Genomic DNA, 22,051 nt, shown 5'->3' on the forward strand with positions numbered 1-22,051 from the left:
GTATAAAAGAAAACCCTAAGTTCCTACCCTAACCTAGATTAGAAAGGTTCCAGACATATTCAGCATAACACATCATCAGCCGCACAGGACGCAGGCTGCAGCCAGCCACCACTGCCGGTCTGCCGCTGTCAAGTCTACCTCTCCTCCAAACCGCAAGCCCACCACCGTTTTACAAGAATTGCAGGTGTCTATTTTTATTTAAAAAGAAAGTGCAATGATATATAAAAGATTTATTAGGCCACCAGCCTAATGACATTCTTTTGATATAATTGTGTGTTAAATAGGCTTTTAAACAGACTTGTAGGCTAGGCCAGGCCTTAGAAAAGACCAGACCAAGCCGTAAAACTTGGCCTATTGATAGGCCACATGCCAGGCTTGGGCCACGAAAAGAGAATGCAGGCCAGGCCTAGGCCACACAAAGCTCGGCTCGGCCCGGCCTATTTCCACCCCTAAGTACAAGCATTGAAACATCCAACATACTCCTAAACCCCAAATTAAAGCCCAATTGATAATTCTCTTTACATTGCTGTGTGCCAAAAACAAGGGTTTTGATCCCTTTTAAAAACAAAAATTGGGCTGAGCCCATTAAACCTTTTTTTCTTTTTCTCTTCAAAATAAAATAAGTTGGTGTGATCCACGAACAAAAATATGGTGAGTTGGAAGGTATGAGGTTGGCTTTGCACAGGGGTTGAACTGACTGCATGAAGCCAGGTGGCTGCAGCTATTAAATATTAATAGTAATCACACCCGATTTCCTATTTGGGTCTAGTTTATTGAAGGAAATTTGGAGTGTGGATCCCAATAACGGAGTCAAGTCAACCAGTAGTCCATATGACTTGAACAAGTCCATGGAGAATTTTCTTAACATTGAAGGCATAGAATTCCAAGGAATGATTCAAATTGATCAGCTAGCTACTAGTGATCTTGAACAATGACTTTAATGAGAGCCCATATAATTCCAACAAGTTTTTCAAATTGGTTGGGTAGTAGTACTCATTCTGTTTTAAAATAATTGTCTACCTAAGTCAAAAACACATATTAAGAAGTACAATTAATTTTATTAACTTTTAAAAAAATATCATTTATTTTTCTATTTTACCCTTTAAAATGTATATTTATCTCTCATCATTTATTATTTTTATAAGAATATTGTTTGGAAAAATATCAATTAATACTTTCTTAAAATTTTCTCTAAAGTAGAGAATTATTTTATAGTAGTGGGAGTAGTACTTAACAATATACATAGCTGCAATCAGACAAATAAATTTTCAATCCAAATTTGAGCCCCAGTCCCAGATATGCTTCAATGACTTTGAAAATGTCATCAAAAGCATATCTCAAACTCTAACAGCAGCAATAATAATTTCTACCAAATGAATTTTGTTCTTGCTCTAATTCAAATCTGGTGAAAATTAGAATTAGATATTTATTTTAAGAAGAAACACTTCATTTTCTAATCACCAAGAAATTTGATGTGAAAATTACACACACATCTATATTTGACTAAGATTGTGACCGGTAAAAAATAGGCTTAATTGTATCTTTGGTCCCACACGAATTGTATTGTTACATTTTTGGTCCTACACGAATGAAAATAGCAAACCGAGTCCTAAACGAATGACTCTGCTAGCATTAATGATCCTTCCGTCAAAATTCTAACAGAAATTACTTACTACACCCCTCATTTTACTATTCTCACCCCTCTCTTTATAAATAAACAAACAAAAAATGAATTAAAAAATAAAAACCGAGAAACTTCTTTAACCCCTTCATCTTGTTCAACCACTTCATCATCTTCTTCTTATCCTTCTTCATCTTGAGCAATTGCCTTGTCTTGATAATAGGAACATGAACATATGTTTCTTCATTTCCTTTAATTTGCTTATAAGATTAGAGAACATGTGCGGTACAAAAATTTTAAATTTTGATTTAATCACTAACCTAATGGCAGATTTAAGCATGGCAAATAGGACAACTGAACAAGGTTTTAAGTTGACTTAGCTTGAATAACTTGTGAAGGAAATAAAGATATAAAGTAAAGGAAATTGTTATTCCGAGAGCCAATGGAGGGCCAGCGCATGCGACAAGCACAACTCAAAGCCACTTGGTGTCGACCAGCTCGAGGTATCATCAAATGTAATTTCGATGCTTCTTTTCTTGATGGTGGACTTGCAGGCCTGGGCATGGTTGCCCGCAACTGTGATGGCGAGGTGATGGCTTCCGCTTGTTCATTCCCAATTTCCATAAGCTCTCCTCTCCTAGCTGAAGCTTTGGGGTTGCGGTGGACAATGCAGCTAGCTACTGACTTGGGCTTTCGCCGGATTACTCTTGAAACAGATTGTTTGCAGCTTTTTAATACTTGGAGATCACACGAGGAGAGACGCTCTTATTTGAGTTCCATTATTAGTGATTGTCGCATTTTAATTTCCGCATTTGACTATGTTTCAGTTTCTTTTGTTCGACGCACGGGTAATACTGTTGCGGATTTCCTAGCTAGGAACTCAGATACTTATGCCAATATGGTTTGGGTAGAAGAGGTTCCATTAGCAGTAGTTTCTTTGATTGATGCAGATGTAATGAACTCTTTGCCTTCTGGCCTTTAATAGATTTGATGTTGAATTTCAAAAAAAGCATATTGAAAAATGGCACGCCGTGTATAGCTGGTTAGTAGTGCGTAGTTTGAAAATTCCGATCCACTTAGTATGGTGGATTATATTTTTAATTCAATGACGTAATAGTGAACTGAATTTTAGTCTATAAATTAGCTAGGAGTCATTAATTAGATGAGGGAAATTAAATATTCTTGTTCTTGCATTTGGTGCCACCAGTGCTGTTGGTGGGTTCTGTTCTGTGTGAAGATGGAGTCGTATCTTGTTGGATCTTTTCCTCATGCCTCTTCAATCACCACTGGTATCTTTATGTTTTCTTTCAAACATGCACTCACTAATCCATTACTTTCTTTTTCCATTTCATGATCTATTTTGTGTACAACTTTGGTATTTGGCAATTTTTTTATTACGAAATCATTTGCTGAGAGGAATCATTGGTAATTGAAGGTGGAAATCTCTTGCGGAGCAAGGCCAATAACAACATTTACCATGCAAGTATGTCTCACATATCTCCCTTCTTCTTTTTTGTCGGAGGATGGAGTTTCACCGACCTTGGCAGGCCATAGTTGATGATGTTACATTATTTACGTTATTTTTTATTAACATTAAATATCCACATGTATAATTTTATGAAGATATAAATGAATGAAAAGGAGACGAAGTCCCCTCGCTGGCGTTGGGAAGGTGTGCTTCCCCACCGTTGTCCTTCTCTCTCAATTCCAACCCAACCATTGCCGCCTCTTACTTTAGTAAATTCAATACACTATAATGTGTTTTTTTATTTTTAAAAATATATTTTAAAATTTTTAAGGGAAGGGAGAGAAAGTGTATTTTGCTATAAAAAGAAAGAATTTTCCAGAACAATAATTCTTTCTGCAAAACCTTGTACAACCCATCAATCTCACAGAAACAACCAACAAAAAGAAGAGAAAACCCCAAAACCCTACCATGTTGCTGTCATCGAACAATTGCAAAACCTCCTCTCTCATTTGATAACGACAAACCCGGAATTTTTTTCTCAATCAAAAAGCAAAACCTTAAGTAATATTTTCAACATGAAAGTCAATATTGAAAATTTGTTTTGCGTTGCCATTTGACTGATCAACATCCAAATTTGGTGATCTAGGTTCTTATGTACCTAAATCTTCACAACACAAATGGAAAGCTAAAAAAGAATATCCTGTTTCGAGGTCACGGATGCCATGTTTGAACAATCATTACAAATACACTGAAGGACTATCTACATACCAAGAGGACGATAGGAAATATTCTATAAAAACATCTCTAATTGGATCATCTTTTGAATCTGAACCTCATGCTGCTGATCTTCAAAGCAGTTTGGACTCTGCCAAAAAATTCTTGGTTGCTTTCTACAGGTTTTCCACTCCATACTCATACGCAACTATTGCAAAAGTAAGTTCCAATCACTCTCATAACTAATCATCAAATGTTTTAGTTAATAAATAATTACTTTTATTTGTATGGAAATTAAATAATTGTGGATTATTTTTTTGGTACATCGGAAAATTAAATAATTAAATAATTGTGTATTATAGATATTTTGAATCTCTTAAAAAGGCTGACTTTATTTTTTATTGTGTAGATATTATACACAGCTTCTATATCTCTCCTCGCGGTGGAGAAATCATCAGACATGTCTTTATTGTTTTTCACTGGTTTATTGAAGGTGAAGCCTAAAAAATGACGTCTCTCTATAAAAAATCGAACTTGCAGTATTCATCTAACTTTAGTAATACCTTTTTTTTTATGTTTCAGGTTGTCATACCACAAATATTTATGGGGATTTATCTTAACGGTGTTAATCAATTGTATGATATTGAAATAGATAAGGTATGAATTGAAACTTAAAAATGATAAAGAATAAACTACGTACCTTTTCTTTTGTGTCTTTTGGGCTTCTGCATTATTCAAATAATATACATATATGTGTGTGCGTGAGATAGTGACATAATTGTAGTAATAACTATTAAGTGAGATATCCAAAAACATGTAAAAACCAAGAGTATAATTTGTTTTTGAAAGCAAAGACGAACCAAGAGTATATATAAATATTTCCTCACATGCAAAGATTTTAGTGGTTTTTATGATTTTTAATTTTTTTTAAGTTTCCGCAATTGTTGTAGCCTTTGATGTGGTTGACATAACAAACAAAGTTTATGTCTTAAACTTTATGAGGAATTACCTTATGAGTTCTGTTACTAATTGGTTGCATCTTTTACTGCAGATAAACAAGCCACATCTTCCATTGGCATCTGGGCAACTATCGTATACAACTGCTGTCTTTATTATGACATCTTCTTTAATTTTGGTGCCATATAGATCCACATATTTCTATAATGATATTTATTAACGATAAGCTTCCTTGAGAGAGTAAAGTAAGGCTGGCTCTTTTATTCTTTTACAGAGTTGTTGCCTTGCGTGGATTTTTGGTTCACAGCCATTGAATTGGAATCTTATGCTAAGTTTCATGATATTGACGGCTTATTCAATCAATGTGAGTTGTTTTGAGCTGTATCTGGACTTATTTTTTCTTAGCTCTGTACTCCCATTCATGGCTAGTGTCTTAACCTTTGATTGAACATCTTCAAGTGGAATTTGTACCTTCACCATCAAGAACTTGTACCTTAGTTTAATGAAAGAATAAACCTATTGATTGCTGAACTTGTATGCATGTTTAACCTTTAAAACCCATAATACTTTGAAGATGATCAATTCAACTCCCTATTTGATCACCTATAACTTTGTCCAGATAAAATTTAATGAAATGCATGTTGTATTTATTTTATTTTATTTTTTGGTAAGCAAAATTGTATTATAGAGGTACTAGGCCACTACAAGGGACATAGAAAAAAGACTAAGGCAACAACAGACAGCAACAAACAACCATGCATCCATTATCTAACTAAACCACTACAAGACCAGCTGCTAATAATTAAAAAACGACCCTAACAATCCTCTGAGATACTCCAGCAGCAAACAAGGCCAATAGCAAGAGAAGGTAAGCCAAATATGCAGAGAAACTTTAGCTTTTAATTCCCCTGTACACCCCAGAAAGAAACTATATAAGTTCCCAAATCCTCAAATTGATCCAGCTAGCTGAAAATGCATGTTGTATTATTGTTTGTTGAGTACATGTCAAATTTTTTCACGTATAATATGCGATATTAATTTTACTTTATCCATGTTTGAGGTTATACATGAAAAGTATATTTAGGTTCAAATGTGGATTTGAACTATTTCAAAGGTTAAAATTATCTATTAGATGAAAATGCATGAATGATTCTAAATTATACCCGGAATAAGTATTTAAAAAAAAAACAGAATCTTTAGACTTTGAACAGAGGACAATACATTATATATGTTAGCTTGTGATAAAGTTGACATTTGGTGAAAGAGTTGACATTTGGTGAATTGGTGATAGAGACTATGATATGGTAATTATACATTATTTGTTAGCTTGTGAAGGGAGTACTATTTATTATAGGAAAAATAACAAGGATAAAGTTGACATTTAATTTGGTGATAGACACTGTGATACGGTGATATCATGTCATGAAGTAATTACTCCAAAATTATAATTTTGTATTTTGTTGTGTTATTTTAAAATTTTAGAGGAAAAGGCTAACAAAATTTTAATGATACATTTTATTAACTTACTAGCTTCTTAAATACTCTCACCATACCTATATGACTGATATTTTAAGATTGTTGCACAAGTATTAAGAAATAACAATTAACGTTATTGTTTTATTAAAATAACTATTCTAACTTCCTATTATGCCCTTTATCTCTCTTATTAATTCTAACTTTTCAATTTTCCTACCACCAATAAATGAAGGGTACAATTGGTAAAATATAATTAATGCTCTCTTGAAATTATAAAAGTGTCAAAATAGGAACAAAAAAAAAATCAAAATAATACTCCCTCCGGTCCTATTTATAAGCATGAAAGAGAAGAAAAATCTTGGTCCTTTTTATAAGAACCAAATGAAAGTTTGAGCTATATTAATTAATTTTTTCCAATGATGCCCTTATTAATTCTAACTTGTAAAATGTGTCTCATTAATTATTCTCTTTCTTTTCCACTTTCCAACACTAATAACAAAGGGTAATTTTGGAAGTTCATTTTAATTTAAGACAAATTTAATGCATTTTATCTAGTTTAACTACATTTCTTAAACTATGTGAATTTTTTTTTTGTTGCTTATAAATAGGACCGGAGGGAGTATCAGTTATATAGAAATAGAGGAAGTATAATTTTTGGATAAATGAGATACGTTGGACTTCTAACTATTTTCCATAAGCTTTTCTTTGGGATAGGGACTTTTTTTTTCTTTTCAAAATACCTCTTGAGATGGTGGAATTTCAAATATATTTTTTGGGAAAAAATTCTCATAAAACTACTTAGTATGTTCAAAATTCTATTATTTGATATCCAAACAAGATATTTTATATTAATAATTAAAATCCTCTAAAATATTAACTCATTATAATTTACAGCTGAAACACAGAATAAGCTACTAGATGAAGATACAAGAATATTTTTTAACTAAGACACTTAAAAGTTGTTTGATATTTGATAGTAGTTTTTAATTTTTTCAGGTGCCTCTATTGAGATGGAAGGGAAATCCAATTCTTGCAGCAATGACCTTTACTTCTCTTTGGGGATTTATTTATCCAATCACATATTTTCTTCATATGCAGGTTTTGTCCAATTACCAATTGTGCTTCTTTGAATATTTCAAGTTCAAGACCAACATTAATCATTGTCTTTGATACACACAACAATTATAAAAATCTTTCTCCTAAGTTTTTACTGTTGGTTGTTGGAGAGCCATGGTCAAATATTTGATACTATTATTTGAACTGAATGAAGATATATAAAGCAAAAGGTTAAGGAAAACTGAATGTGTAGGGAGAAGTATGACTTTTACTTTCATTTCTTTGAGTCTAAGATATAAATTTGCATGGGAAGATAACTATGCCAACTATAGCAATCACACAAGTGATAGAGATATTGTAACTAATTATGAAAAAATAATAATCGATCAAATGGTAGCATGAAAGTCACTAAGGTGCCAAAATTGCTTGGTCTACTAGGCCAGCCTATTCTTCGGTCCATCTTTTTTAGTGAGTTGAGTTGAAATTTTGAACCCAAATTCTAAAAGTAGGTAAGCTCAATCATATCTAACCTACAACTTGACGAACTAATGGCAGGTTGGGAAGTGTTAGCTCGCCAACCCATATATATTTTCACCTCATTTATAGGTTATGTTTTGTCTAAAGCTTTCATGGTTGCATGACATTATCATTTAAAATTGTTACTTGATTATTATTGGTTGAAGTAAAATTTTGCTGATGATTGTAGAACACATTTAGTAATGTTAAGAAAGTTAAAGCTTTCATGATTGCATAACATTATCATTTATAATTGTTAGTTGATTATTGATTGAAGTAAAATTTAGCTGATGATTGTAGACACATTTAGTAATGTTAAAAAGTTAAGTGAGTGTGTATTAAAGAAAAATTAACATTTACCAATTATAGTTGCTATTGAGGTTCGGTTACAATTTTTAATAATAAGACATGATAACTATTTGTTTGATATTGTCATTGGTGAAACTTTTTGTTGAGCTCATAACCTTTGAAGATGAAGAACAAGTAAAATATGATTCTAATTTTTACACGTGACAACATATACAAAAAGTGAAAGATTTCTTCAAATTGTTAATCGCATTTTTTTTTATTTCACTATATTTTCTAAGTGGATCTACCCACTAAAAATGTGAATTGAGTTGAGACTTTAAACTTAAATAAAAAAAAAAACAGCCCAAGCCGCATTTTAGTGGATCAATGGCGGGACTGGCTAACCCACCCCACTAGCTATCATTTGTTATCGCCCTCTAAATAATATACTTTCACCATATAGTCCTAAGCGTCAAACGTGTGTATTCTTACTAACCCTTCCATGATATTAATTAAAATATATATGAAAGATGAAAGAAAGAAAATGGATATATATGATTTTAGTTTTAGCAATATTGTTCTCAGTGTGGATAGTACACAATAGTTTTCCATCCAACAAATATATCTTGAGGAACCCATTTTTTTATACTAATTCATGTAACAATGCCCAGACTTTCGTGTTCAAGAGGCCTGCTGTCTTTCCAAGATCACTCGCTTTTGTTCATGTATTATTGAGCTTCTACTTTGTAGGTATATCATTCTTGAAGGTAAATACCTTTTTCCTTTGAAAACATACGTTTGCTTCCAACATCAAACTTTTGGTTCAATATGTTAACCTAATGTGAAAATTTTATTCGATTTATGTAGGATATACCTGATATTGAAGGAGATAAAAAATTTGGCATCCATTCATTTTCAATGCGTTTTGGAAAAAAACGGGTATGTTCATCAAGTCCAATATCCATGTACAATAGCTTCTGCCTCTAGCTAATTAACTAATCTTTGCTAGGTATTTTGGATTTGTGTATCCCTTCTTGAAATGGCTTTCGGAGTAGGCCTCCTGGTCGGAGCAACATCTTCTTGCTTAAGTAATAGAATTGTCACGGTAATGTACTTATTTACATGTGTAGGTTGAAATTATATTGTATATGCCTTGTCTTCCTTATTCGATCGGTGCTAATGTGTTAGGTTCTCGGACACGCTGTTCTTGCTTCGGTTCTCGGGTTCCATGCCAAATTTGTAGATTTGGAAAGCAATGCTTCCACAATGTCTTTCTATAAGCTTGTCTGGAAGGTAATCGTTTATCTTCGAGACTGTTTACGATTAGAGTAGTTCAAAATCAAGAATATTGATTTAAAGAAATAACTATTTACTTACTTCATTAGAATACTTATATTGACTTAGATATATTGCATAGATAATCTTCAAATCTTCAACTCTTGAGCTAGTTCTTAGGTTGAGTTAAATCTCCCAAATTTTAATATAATATCAGTGTCTATCCTAGATCCGTTTGATGGTGGAGGCATGAGAGGTGTGTTATTGGTTATGGATATGACATAGATAATCTTTATAAATAATAGAACAACTCTCAACTCTTTAGCTAGTTTTTGAAATGAATTAAGCCTTCCAAATTTAATATACTTTTCCATGTTTTTGATAAATAAACTTATTTAATTTCTAGAGATTTTCATATCCCAATTGAAGTAAAAAGGGGTGTACCAAAAATGCAGTTGTTTCTGAACATAAATATTATCATCCGTTTTAACACTGTTTAAAGCATACAATAAAATGAGACACGAATTATATTGCCAATTTACCTGTGATTATTTTCAAATTATTTGCACAAAAATCTTGGTCTTTTCTCTTATATATTATAATATAATATTTTATTGATGTCTTGTTTCTTTTACAGCTATTATATGCAGAGTGCTTCCTTATACCTTTCCTTAGATGAAGATTAGTTCGTAAAGTTGGCTTGGTGATAAGTTTTGCCTAAGTGGTGCATCTAGATTTTGTCACGGATTAGATTTTGTCACGGATTTTGGGAATAAAGAAATGATTTCTTTATGTTACTATATATGGATTTAAGATGATGAAATGTGTCAATGAAGTTAATGAATGAGGGTTGACACTTGTCGCAATTTTCTCTTTCAGCTTCTGCATTATAGTTATTGTATAGATTTCTTCTAATAGAAACAGTGATATTTATAAAGAAGTCCATGCCTAATGGAAAATGATGTGTCCTGCATATATTTCATGAAAGTAGTTCAACATCTGTGTACTTGACAAGTGTTCAAAGTGTAAATTATGAAAAGGTATGCCAAAAACCTGCTCAAAAGAACATATGGGTAATCCTCAAGCTCAATCTGAGAGGCGCCACTGTAATTCCAAAGAAACAAGGATCAAAAGATGTTCCAACATTTTTTTAAATAGCTAACCAGACTAAAGTTTTGTTAATAAAATCAGTATGACCTTTTGACGCATAGCTATTGCGGAATCTAGAGCATCATTTCTGAGGCCACTTTCAAGACCCTTTTGCAATAGTTTCTCTCAGAGCAATCAAATATTCCATGGTCTTAAACAAAAGTTTAATTCCTTGTTCTGCACCAGGTGTTGGTTCTGCAGCAGCGTCCATATTCTGGAAATGTACAAATTGTGATGATCCCATAGAGTAGCCGAGTCAAGTAAAAAGGATCAATAGTACTTATTCAAACAATTATTACTTGAACAAATCAAACAATAGAGTGGATATTACAAAAGCAAGGGCAGAGGAAAAAAATGATATTCTTACATAGGCTGACACGCATCCACACTAGTGACATACTGAAGCACAAACTTAGGTGTTATTATTTTGGAATACCAGGTGAACCATTTTTGGGATATAACCTTTGATCCTAAAGGAAAATCTCCAACAAAAACTAGTCCATTTGGAATTGATTTCAGAACAAGCATATGCCTATATAACACCACTCATTCCTTCCTTACACAATTTCTTATGTATAAGATGTTTTACTATCTCAGCTAAATTCCTTGTTGATGTCTTCGTTTTACACTGGTAAAGCTTTTGACATTGCCAATCCTTTTATTCTATCAAAAATAGTTGTTATTCCAAATCCTCTAGGGGAAGAAAACAATAATCAAATGTAAAGGGTACATTTAACAATTAATATATAAGAACCCAAGATTCATTTCACAAGGTAGATTGCTTACAGAATTGATTTCTGATACAATAATTTGGTTTTTGGTTTTAGTTAATTTCTGAACCGTGCAACTGCTGGACAAAGTGACAACCATGCGAAAGTATATAAATATGGATGTAAATAGTAAACAGAAGTAGCTTCAGGATCTGAGTAATGTTTTCAATGACAATATCTCATTATACTAGAACAAGATCAGAACATATTTAAAAAATGTCTCAACTATCAGAAACATGAAGATTTACATAATCATTTTATTGAGTTGTCTAAATGACCTTAGGTAAAGTTTGTGTTAATTTTTTTTTTCATAAGCCAAAGATTGCATTAAAGGGAGTACAAGGGACCGGTACTCCAACCCTTAATACAATGAGAAGAAAGAATGGAAGAGCTCTAGCACATAGACATAAACAGAGCTATCCAAAACAGAGAAATACAAAGGAACATGCTAGGAACAAGAAGCATGTTTGTGTTAAATAACCCTAGTCTTTGGTGAACCAATGCCATTCAAGATAAGTTGCCTTAAAAAAAATGACATTCAAGATAAGAGAATTATGAATTTCATATTTATCTATTTATCTTAAATATCAAAGGTCCACCTTGGATTAGGGTGATTTAACCCAAATTGTGTCTAGGGTAATTTAAACAACCCTTAATTTTGTGATTTTGGGAATATACAGCAAATCAGATGATGTCATGCTCTTTTCATTATCTTGCATCTAGTAATGTGACTGTAACTTGGTTCACACTCCAGGTTTCATCTTGATTACTTGAAGAAGAATCAGTCTTTGGAGGATTCTTTCCTAGGCAAAACCCAGGGTTTCTAGGTTGTAGCACTAATGGAGTTTCATTGTTCAACATTAAGATCACTGAAGACATTGTTGGTCTATCATCTGCAAGTTCTTGAACACACAAGAGCCCAATATGTATGCATCTAAGAACTTCACACGCTGAATATGAACCACTAATTGATTCATCAATAAGCTCTAATGCATTGCCTTCTCTCCAATGCCTCCAAGCCTACCACAAGAAAAAAGCATCAGCAATTGTTTGTTAACACAAAATGATATTTTCAACTACATAGCACTCCACGTACATTCCCTAAAAGATTCATATCTTTGTTAGAGTAGTAGAATCCTCTATTCTTCTTTCCAGTTATGATCTCTAGCACAAGAACTCCAAAGCTAAAAACATCAGACTTCACTGAGAAGTTCCCATCCAAAGCATATTCAGGAGACATATAGCCACTGCGCATTGAAAACATATACAAATTAGAACTAAGGTCACCACATTTTGTGTTTTGGAGAGAAAAATAGTACAATGTTGTTGTACTCACTATGTTCCAACAACCCTGAGTGTATTTGCTTCTGTCTGATTTGTGGCAAAAATTCTAGCCAGACCAAAGTCTGATATTTTTGGGTTCATTTCACTGTCAAGAAGAATGTTGCTTACCTTGAGATCCCTATGAATAATCCTTAATCTAGAATCATGGTGCAGATATAGAAGCCCTCTAGCTATTCCACATATAATGTTGAAGCGCATCTTCCAGTCTAGTAAGTGATTTCTGGTTTTGTCTGGAACACCATTTGTTGTAAATATTTGATTTAGAAGATTCACAAAACCATAATAAGCAAAACAAGCCTAGTTGTCTATATTATACAAACAATTAATTTAGTTTTCCACCAAACAAAAAGGGGCTCTAAAATACAAAATATTAAAGCAACTCACCAAACAAAAAGGAATCGAGACTTTTATTCTCCATGTACTCATACACCAGAAGCTTTTCATTCATCTCAATGCAGCAACCAAATAGCCGCACAAGATTTCGATGTTGAAGCTTGATAATTAACTTCACTTCATTCTTAAACTCTTCAGTTCCTTGCCCAGAGTTCTTAGACAACCTCTTGACAGCAATTTCTTGGCCTTCCACTAACCTGCCCTGGTATAGCCATGTATAATCAGTCATGTTAGGAAAGATGTGTTATGTGTTGTGTGTGTTTTGCGATTTTGAAATAAGTTAACAGCTATAAAAACAACCTACCATGTAGACAATACCAAATCCTCCTTCCCCAAGTTTATTTGCTTCAGAGAAATTGTTTGTAGCCATTGTTATGGTATTAAAATCAAATAATGGCAAATCTAGTTCATCCATGTTACTTTCTCCTGAGTTTTCTCTATCTCTATTAGTTGGAAATATCACCTCATTCATTAGCAAATCCCGATTTCTTTGGAGAGAACCTGGTTCAATGACGAGAACAAGAACCAATAAACTTTATTATGTAGCTAGCACACTATATATATAAATTGTGCAGTTATAAGGAGGGACATTATGATATACTCCATTACCTTTGGAGTTTGTCTTCCCATTGAATCTACTTAGCAATTTCCTCTTCCTAAATAAAATGAAACCCAATAATCCTAAAATTACAGCAACTGCACAAACTGTAGTTCCTGCAATCCTAGCACTGTTATTTTTCTTGTGAGAGTCATCTGCAAAAAAAAAGGACCCCCTTTTTATAAAATCAAACACGTTATTATATTTCAATTATGATTTACATTTTTTTTATAATGTTAGTAACCCCATACAATTAAGTGAATTAACAACTAACATTTCTTAAATTATGTAAAAAAAAAATTTGCTTCTTATAATAGGACCGGAGATAATACTCATTTAGATGCCCTTCGATTATTATTGTTTCCAAAATTGAACCCTCGAATCGCACCAACCATAATAATCTGACATAGAAATGAAAGGAGAAAGCATGTACGTACCAACATCTGAAGCTGCTAATCTGACATAGAGATCTTGACCACCAGCAGCGTACTGCCTCATGTCAATGAGCTCACCAATCCACATGACACAACCAGTCCCTCCATTGGCGGTCTCAATGTTGGCATAAGCAGTGCAAGAACAGTTCCTTCTGCACAAATCTTTACATTCCACAAGGTTCATACTCCTGTTCATATATACCATGGTTGTGTCAGGCAACTTGACCTTAACAGTCAAAAATTTATCACTCCTGCAGTCCAAATTGTTGTTCCTCACACACCCACCAGACCCTTGTCTCAAATTCCAAGCCTGCTGATTCTTGGGGCTGAACCCGCTCACACACTTGCATATCGGTGAAGCATCAGCATCGCAGATACCATAAGGACCACACGTTCTGTAATGGTCACACTCATCTTTCGGTGCATACCAGAACTTGTTCCAACTCTGGCTGCTAGGAACCCATGTGAGGCGCTGAAGTTCACCACTAGAGGTGACTATAAGCCTTGAGAAAATGGATCGGTTGCCAATATGGAACGAGTAGTACACCCCATGTTGTTGTGCGGAGAAGTTGAACACAATAGAATTCGTATTATGCTTCATCTCCGGCACCCCGCTGAATCTGTCACCATTCCAAGGCCCACTTCTATATATTTTGGTCTGGTTTATCCGCAGGTAACCTTCTGGGAGTCCTTGAGGACGTATCTTCAACGTGCAATCGCCGGTTGAAGGATCTTTATCTGTGTCCCTCCATGATGTTAGGTGATCCTCCGTGCCCTTGTCTAGGTTCCAACCCATGTACATATCCGGTAACAACGTATCCGTTGGGTGATCAAAGCTCTGCCATAGATAATTATTACTAGCATGGGAAGCTTCTTCTCTAATAACTAAATTGCCAGTGTCCAAAAGCTGAAGAACTGGGTTGCTAGCTTTGGTTTGATTGGTGGAGGACCATACAGGGTTCCCTGCAGATGAGTTAACAAGAGCTATGTTTCCATTTTCTGAGTTGATCTTGAGAGATATTAATCCTGTGGAGTTGTTGTCAATAACTGGGTTGTCTCTGTTTGCCACCCAAACCACTGTTCTATCACCCAAGTCCTTGTACCATATGCCCAGGTAGTACGAAGTGGGATTGGTGCTGCTGGGGAAGAATCCAAGGATGAAAACAGCGTTAGATGATTGGAGGGTCTGGTTGGTTGCGAGAGTTTGTGTTGCGGTTAAGGTATCTGCTGAGAAAGTGTGTGGCGCCAATGCCATGAAGCAAAAGAGGAAGAAGCAGAGGACTTGCATGATGTGCGTGGTTTCTTAATTACACAAGTTGATAGTTTAGCAGTTATTGTATCTGGTGTGGAAAAAGTGTGTGGAGTGATGAAGCTAATAAAGAGGAAGAAGCAGAAGAGGAGTGTCATCATATGATGTTTGCAAGCACAAGTTGCCTGATAGTTTAAGTTATAAGTTGAGGAGAGAAGAGCAACATTGACCCGGCACTACCCCAAGTTTGAAGGCAGAGACCATGGCTATTATTATTATCATTTGGGAAAGACTTAGTTGACCGGTGTGTAATAGATGTTTGTTTCTTAGTAGGTTGAGAACCACATTCCTAAGAAAAATATTTTTCGAGAATTTGATGATTGAGAATATCATTTTTTGGTAAAATTTATAAGTGTGTTTGGTTTAGATTTACAATTCTCGGAAATATATTTAAATTTTATTTAATTCAAAAATTTAAAATGAAAAAAAAATATGATGAAATTTGTGAGTCGTAGAATGTTAGATTAACTTTTTTATGAGAATGCAAAATTCTCAACTCATTTTATGAGAATCAAATGATCAGAATTATGGAAGTTATTTGTGGGAATATTTTATGTCCGGACATTCAATTTCCAACCTTATCATAAACATGAGAATATGATTTCATACATCCACATTCCTGAAAATATATTTTTTAACCTTGTACCAAACGTCAGGTAAGAACATCGCTATTCAGATAGTGATTACTAACAACTATAGACACTCTTAATATTTTAAGATTTAAATTTTGAAATTTTGGGACCTTAAATCTAGAAGGAAAAAGTGTGGGGTTTGGTGGAGTGAGAAATTTAGCTCGTTTAATCCAATGAGTTCCACCACTTTTCATTCACAAAAGCTAGAATTGTGCAAAGAAGAGGCAACGTGGGCTTCACTTTGTTCAGTTAGTAAAAAATAAAAAACGACCTATCAAGAGTTTTTTTTTTCTTGCCATGAGTCGAATGGATTGCAAAACCAAGCGGTTGTTTATAAAGGAAAGATATACTAATCACTAATGCTTGAAAAGTCAAGCTGATTCATGCTTTGTCTTAAATTGCTTGTCCAGTAGTGCACTGCAAAATTGCTGCTTCCGATTTTAGTCCTACTAATATGAATTTTATGGTTGTTTTTTTTATAGATAAATATTAGTTGTTAGTAAATTAGTATAAATTATTTATCTTCAAGGTTTGAATACTGATCAACCATGTAAGCTACTAGGGGTGTACAAGGGACGGGTTGGGACGGGTTTTGGTTAACCCTAACCCGGCCCTAAATATTGATCGGGCCAATTCTTAGACCCTAACCCGCCCCTAGACCCGAAGAAACCCGACAATATGCGGGTCCAATTTATGACGGGTCTATGTAGGACGGGACCGGGTTGACCCGAGGGACAATAAATCTAAGACTATTTAATACTAATTATAAAATTTAAAGACAATAACATACTAAAAGGGTTACAAGTTAGAACTATTTTTTAGAACAAAGAGCTTGAAATGATCCAATTCTTGCATAATCTATGTCATAATCTATTGCACTTGAGAGGTTTACATTTTATTTGATCTATATGCACGTGTCACTCATTTTGTTTGATCTCTCTTCACTTGTCTCACATGTGAATTACATGATTTTCTCTTGTTAAAGCATGAAAGTGTTCATCTTTTAACCAACGTTTATTTAATTAGTAAGATAAATGTTAAACATTTTCATATCATCCACATGGTAAGATAAACTTGAGCACCATCTATCACATTTTGACCATTATAACAAATTAAAATTTTATAAAATATATATGTGGGACGAGTCGGGTGGCCCGAATGTCAACCCGAACCCGACCCGACCCGAAGCCAGATAACTCAATGATCAACCCTAACCCGACATCTTTTAATGATCGGGCCGGGTTGAACCCGGCCCAAAAGGCTTGGGTCGGGACGGGTTGGCGGGTAGGGCCGGGTCTTGTACACCCCTATAAGCTACCCATCCATCCCGAGTTTCACTGTTCTAAGCTTCATTGAAAAAAGAGTTTTTTTTTCTAAATTAAAAAGCATGGTTTTATCTTCAATATATACATTAAATCACAATATTTATTTTTATAAAATGAACTTTTAAAATAAATCAAAATTTGACTACTAAATTTTTTATTTAAATAAAATTCATTTTTAAGTATTGATAAAGTAATATATATGTTACAGTAATCATATTGTTTAAAATGTATTATTTTAATATAATTAATGATTCAATTAATTATTTGTAGATATACTCTTTTAATTTATTATAGTAAAAATTATTTATTTAACATTTTATACGATTAATATAGTAAAAAAATTGCTTTGTGTACATTGTGGATTAACATATTAATCCTTAGAGAATAGAGATTTATGAAAATGAAAAACAAAATGAAAGTAGTGGAAATGAGATAGAAGGAAAAATAACATGCAAATTTTCTTAATTTTTTTCTTTTCTTTTTCTGAAAGGCTTTTTTGAGTTTTTTCTTTGTTATTTTACCTTTTCATCTTCTTCATTTTGCATAAAAAATATTAATTTCCGAAAAGAAATAGAAATAGAAATGAAATTAATCCTTGAGTTAATTTGGGGTTGATTACATCTTTTGCGAATTTAGGGATTTGAGTTCACTCTCACTCTCACTCTCGCATTTCAATTTCAATTTCAATTTCACACTCGCTCTCGCTTCTGCGAAAGGTGTTGTTTTTGATTCCTTCCCTTTCTTTCTCAATTTTAATTTCTTCATTCGCAAATTGCAGTTTCATAACCTAATAATTAATATTCTCTCATCTCTTTATTCTTTTATGTTGTAATTTCAACGCAATCTTATAATTTTGTATGAATGGATGCTAATTTTGATAGGGTTATCGTTATTGCTTGATTGAATTGCTGCTGTAAAAGTAGTGGAAAATTTGTGAATTGCTGCTGCTGTAAGAGGAAGAAGAAGAAGATGCAGAATAAAGAAGCAGTCTCTGAAGATGGTGAAATAGGGTCTGAGTGGAACAATTTTGGAGACGATGATATAATGCAGCAGCAACATTCAATTCAAGCTGATCAAGCCAACAAAGTTCCATTTGTTGGTGACAAGGCAAGAAATTGAAACTTCTGAGTGTAATTGTTTAACTGTGTATATAGTAGGGTTGTTAATGGCGGATAGCGTATTGTAGCGGCAAGCCCAAAAAACGCGCTATAGCGGTGAACCCTCAGAGTGCTACGCTATAGCGCGCTATTAACAAGCCTGGACTATATAGTGCTAATAACAATTAAAAAGCTATGAATTTGATATATTTAAGGAAATAGATACAAGTTATTGCATTCTGGTTGCATTATATGATATTTGATAATGAGTAAAATTCAAAGATTTCATGTGGAAAATTCGCAGGAGCCGTTATCTAGCTTGGCTGCTGAATATCAATCAGGCAGTGCTATTTTGCTCGAGAAAATCAAGGTTTGCTCAACCTTTTATATCTATTTCCTGCATCTTATCATGTTCTTGAATCATTCTCTTATTTCTTCTTAATGCAGGTGCTTGATCAGCAATATGCTGCCATTCGGCGAACTCGCGGAGATGGAAACTGCTTCTTTCGCGGCTTCATGTTTTCGTACCTTGTATGTTTTATTGTATCTTAGCTTAGAAGCATCTAGTTTAACATCAGATGGTTATTCTTGGGGTCTATGGATTATAGAATCAAATACTCTGATAATTTGATCAATTTATAAATTTTCTTTTTTAAGGAGCATGTTCTGGTATCTCAAGACCAAGCTGAAATTGATCGTATCCAAGCCAATGTTGAAAAAAGTAGAACAGCACTGCAGACCTTGGGTTACACAGAGTTAACTTTTGAAGATTTTTTTTCGGTAACTTATCAATTGCATTTGTCTCTGGGTTTTTGTACATATATTTCTGCTTCTTATTTCGTAAATATCTTAAGATATACTAGCAAGAAATGCATACCCACTAAACAAAAATGCTCCAAAAATAGGTGTATTGCACTGGGTGGTGTACTGAATAATCTCTGCTAACGTATGGGAAATGCCGGACTAGATATTCCATATATCCAGTTTTAATTTGTGAACAGTTTCTTTAGTGATGTGAATATCAGGTGACAAAAATTTATTGATATAGGGAATAGGGATGGATTTTATTTTTTATTCAAATTTTCCCCAAAATTTGAAGAAATGAAATATATGTGCTAATTACCATGTGATGGCTCGTTTGTTTTCAATGTTATGATACTTACTCTCCAACTCTTCCTTCCTTTCAAAATGGTAATAGAGGATGTTAACTTTGAACCTGAGATCCTATGAAATCTTAAACTGAAAATTCCAGGCCCCATAAAGTTCATTTATGGAGCTGGCAAGGTGCTTTCAATTGGAAATGGCTAATTAGACCTATGGTCTGGTGTGTTTTTGGTCATGGAAGAAGTTATTCATAACATTTTTTAGTAACTTATCCAATAAAATTATAAAAGCTTATGATTGTTAAAAAAGTTTGTAAACCATACAATAGAACAAATATAGGCTGCATTCAATCTTAAGAAAGTTTTCTATTGAAGGAAAGAATTTGGAAAATTCTATGGGATATACGTCTTCTGTTTGCCTTGGTGAATAGATTGGCAAATCCAGAAATATATTGTACATTTATTTGAAAATGCTTTGACTGGACATCTGGGAACCCCCAAAAAATGTTTCAATTTTTTAATCTGTAGAGGTGCTTTTAGAGGTTTAAAAGCTTATACGTGCAATTGTTTTCCTCTTCTAAGGATATAAATTTACCTTTTATTATCTCACTGTAAAATATTTTCAGTTATTCATTGAGCAGCTGGAAAGTGTTATTCAAGGGAAAGAGACTTCCATAAGGTGTTAACTTGTTCCTTCACCATGAATTTACATTGACAATCTTGATGTGGGCATATGATATGCTCTCAGGATATTCATTATCACCATTAATTTTTTATCTGACACTAATTTTCTTATTCTTATTCTTTCTGCATTGCGACTCTCTATGTATGAACTTAATATATATATGTTTTATGATCACAGTCATGAAGAGCTTGTTCTTAGAAGCCGAGATCAGTCAATATCTGATTATGGTGAGTGACTTAAAACCTGTCCCAATTTTCAAATGCCTTGATCTCATCTTTTTTATATGCCTTGACAATTTTGCTTTGGTAGTTGTTATGTTCTTCAGATTTGTTACCTCTGCTGAAATACAGAAGCGCTCAGAATTTTTTGAACCTTTCATACTGGGCTTAACTAACACGACAGTTGAGCAGGTTTGTTCAGTGCTAAGAATTTTTTCTGTCCCTCCAAAAGTTGTTAGTATATCTAGTATCTGATAAAATATAAAGAAGACAACCATCACTTCTATTGTTGAAAAACTGTCCATGGTCTAAGTCTTCTGATTTTAATATATTATCCCCCATGTCTCTGTGTTTTTAGTTTTGCAAATCATCTGTTGAACCAATGGGTGAAGAGAGCGATCATGTGCACATTACTGCCCTTTCAGACGCATTGGGCGTTCCAATTCGTGTTGTGTACCTTGACCGCAGCTCATGTGATACTGGTGGTGTCAGTGTTAATCATCATGATTTCATGCCAGTTGCTGGTGATCTCCCAAATGCTAGTAGCTCTGAAAAGAATACTCCTTTCATCACGTTACTATATCGCCCTGGTCACTATGATATCCTCTACCCAAAGTGATGAGTGATGACCTCTTGGGAAGCTCCGTTACTTGTTGCTTTTTATATGATCTGTACTTTGTATCTTGTTAATGTTGAATGGTCAATTGTCTAAAACGTGTTACCTATTTTGAAGAGATTGATCAACAAAGTACATCAAGATTAACACATTAATAATCAAAACTCACCTTGATTGCTATTTTCCCATTCCATTATAGTTGGCTTACCTTGCTTTCATTCTTCCAAGTATCTATGTGCATTGGTAGTTAGTAATTAGTGTGATGGCATGGCTCTTGGTGGCTCCTGCAGTAACGATGCAGATGCATTATCTCATCCTGAATGTTACCGTTCCGCACCTATAATCATTTTTTCCATCAATCCATGTAGTTTTTATGGATCATCTGGCTGTGTGTGGACCATATATCTTTAGTACTTTTGGGTTTTGGCAGGGATGTGAATGTGATAATGGGCAATGGGATTGGATTGGTGGTTGGGTTTCTTATGTGTTATGGCAAACAAAAGTTCTCAAAGGGACCTGAAAATTCGTTCGCTCAGCCTATCCAAAATTCATTATTATTTTTGGCTAGCTCATGTACTTTCGACTTCAACCAAGGTATGGAATTTTCATCCACGCAATGATGAAACCTAGGTTATTTAGAATATTGGCAGTAAAACGTAATAAATTTATCTGTACAGAAGTTTTTAGGTACAGATCTTGTTATAGTAAATTCATTTGTAACTATATTTTCCACTATAATCAAGGCCTAGAATTGCAGGTCATTTATATTTGTGTAAATTAGTTTATATCAACTAGTAAATCCAAGGTTAAATAATGAAGTGCATCATTATTGTTCAGTCCTAACATTTTCTGTATTTGTAAAGGGTTTTTCTCGCTGCACTCAATAGTCATCTATGGGCTCCAAGTCTTTCAAAGAGAAGTTATGAGATTTACAATGTCTATCAAACTGTGCATCATTTTAACACCTGATTTAGCAGGGTGCATTTGGTTGCAATTTAGAATAATAA

The 22,051-nt window shown here is 33.9% G+C and overlaps 3 protein-coding genes across 7 annotated transcripts; 2 read left to right on the forward strand and 1 right to left on the reverse strand.

The window, feature by feature from the left end:
* The first annotated feature begins 2,758 nt into the window (after window positions 1-2,758).
* LOC130722129 (glycinol 4-dimethylallyltransferase-like) lies at window positions 2,759-10,311 on the forward strand. Its single transcript, XM_057572768.1, has 13 exons — window positions 2,759-2,910; window positions 3,057-3,104; window positions 3,736-4,022; window positions 4,213-4,296; window positions 4,386-4,460; window positions 4,855-4,938; window positions 5,035-5,124; window positions 7,233-7,334; window positions 8,768-8,863; window positions 8,964-9,035; window positions 9,106-9,201; window positions 9,285-9,389; window positions 10,009-10,311. Exons 1-13 carry the CDS (start codon window positions 2,784-2,786, stop codon window positions 10,048-10,050), a joined length of 1,308 nt encoding a protein of 435 aa, XP_057428751.1. The 5' UTR covers window positions 2,759-2,783; the 3' UTR covers window positions 10,051-10,311.
* A 1,185-nt stretch (window positions 10,312-11,496) lies between these two features.
* Window positions 11,497-15,481, reverse strand: LOC130722118 (receptor-like serine/threonine-protein kinase SD1-7). 4 transcript variants are annotated; one of them, XM_057572750.1, is made up of 7 exons: window positions 14,063-15,481; window positions 13,637-13,780; window positions 13,332-13,528; window positions 13,019-13,229; window positions 12,627-12,864; window positions 12,387-12,537; window positions 11,497-12,310 (listed from the first exon to the last, which is right to left on the reverse strand). In XM_057572750.1, the coding sequence occupies exons 1-7, from the start codon at window positions 15,345-15,347 to the stop codon at window positions 11,999-12,001; spliced, it is 2,538 nt and encodes an 845-aa protein (XP_057428733.1). In that variant the 5' UTR covers window positions 15,348-15,481; the 3' UTR covers window positions 11,497-11,998. The 4 variants fall into 4 exon arrangements, with proteins under 4 accessions (XP_057428733.1, XP_057428734.1, XP_057428735.1 ...); XM_057572751.1 differs by lacking the exon at window positions 13,637-13,780; XM_057572752.1 differs by lacking the exons at window positions 13,332-13,528; window positions 13,637-13,780 and having other exon boundaries at window positions 14,063-14,197.
* Window positions 15,482-17,882: 2,401 nt separating this feature from the next.
* On the forward strand, window positions 17,883-21,821 carry LOC130722130 (OVARIAN TUMOR DOMAIN-containing deubiquitinating enzyme 1). Of its 2 annotated transcripts, none has more exons than XM_057572770.1 (9): window positions 17,883-18,041; window positions 18,207-18,432; window positions 18,727-18,792; window positions 18,870-18,953; window positions 19,080-19,202; window positions 20,152-20,204; window positions 20,388-20,437; window positions 20,520-20,620; window positions 21,475-21,821. In XM_057572770.1, exons 2-9 carry the CDS (start codon window positions 18,295-18,297, stop codon window positions 21,562-21,564), a joined length of 705 nt encoding a protein of 234 aa, XP_057428753.1. In that variant the 5' UTR covers window positions 17,883-18,041; window positions 18,207-18,294; the 3' UTR covers window positions 21,565-21,821. The 2 variants fall into 2 exon arrangements, with proteins under 2 accessions (XP_057428753.1, XP_057428752.1); XM_057572769.1 differs by lacking the exon at window positions 21,475-21,821 and adding an exon at window positions 20,787-21,224 and having other exon boundaries at window positions 17,884-18,041.
* Window positions 21,822-22,051: the final 230 nt, after the last annotated feature.

The sequence above is a fragment of the Lotus japonicus genome, chromosome 6, assembly GCF_012489685.1.
Source record: "Lotus japonicus ecotype B-129 chromosome 6, LjGifu_v1.2".
Taxonomy (NCBI): domain Eukaryota; kingdom Viridiplantae; phylum Streptophyta; class Magnoliopsida; order Fabales; family Fabaceae; genus Lotus; species Lotus japonicus.

Coding starts and splice junctions, on each gene's coding strand:
- LOC130722129 (XM_057572768.1), top strand. CDS start 2,784: ATGAGGGAAATTAAATATTCTTGTTCTTGCATTTGGTGCCACCAGTGC. Junction 4,461..4,854: donor ATGATATTGAAATAGATAAG/GTATGAATTGAA, acceptor CTTTTACTGCAG/ATAAACAAGCCACATCTTCC. Junction 4,939..5,034: donor TGACATCTTCTTTAATTTTG/GTGCCATATAGA, acceptor ATTCTTTTACAG/AGTTGTTGCCTTGCGTGGAT.
- LOC130722118 (XM_057572750.1), bottom strand. CDS start 15,347: ATGCAAGTCCTCTGCTTCTTCCTCTTTTGCTTCATGGCATTGGCGCCA. Junction 12,865..13,018: donor TCTCGATTCCTTTTTGTTTG/GTGAGTTGCTTT, acceptor ATGGTGTTCCAG/ACAAAACCAGAAATCACTTA. Junction 12,538..12,626: donor CTCAGGGTTGTTGGAACATA/GTGAGTACAACA, acceptor TTCAATGCGCAG/TGGCTATATGTCTCCTGAAT.
- LOC130722130 (XM_057572769.1), top strand. CDS start 18,295: ATGCAGAATAAAGAAGCAGTCTCTGAAGATGGTGAAATAGGGTCTGAG. Junction 18,433..18,726: donor TTCCATTTGTTGGTGACAAG/GCAAGAAATTGA, acceptor GAAAATTCGCAG/GAGCCGTTATCTAGCTTGGC. Junction 20,621..20,786: donor CTAACACGACAGTTGAGCAG/GTTTGTTCAGTG, acceptor CTGTGTTTTTAG/TTTTGCAAATCATCTGTTGA.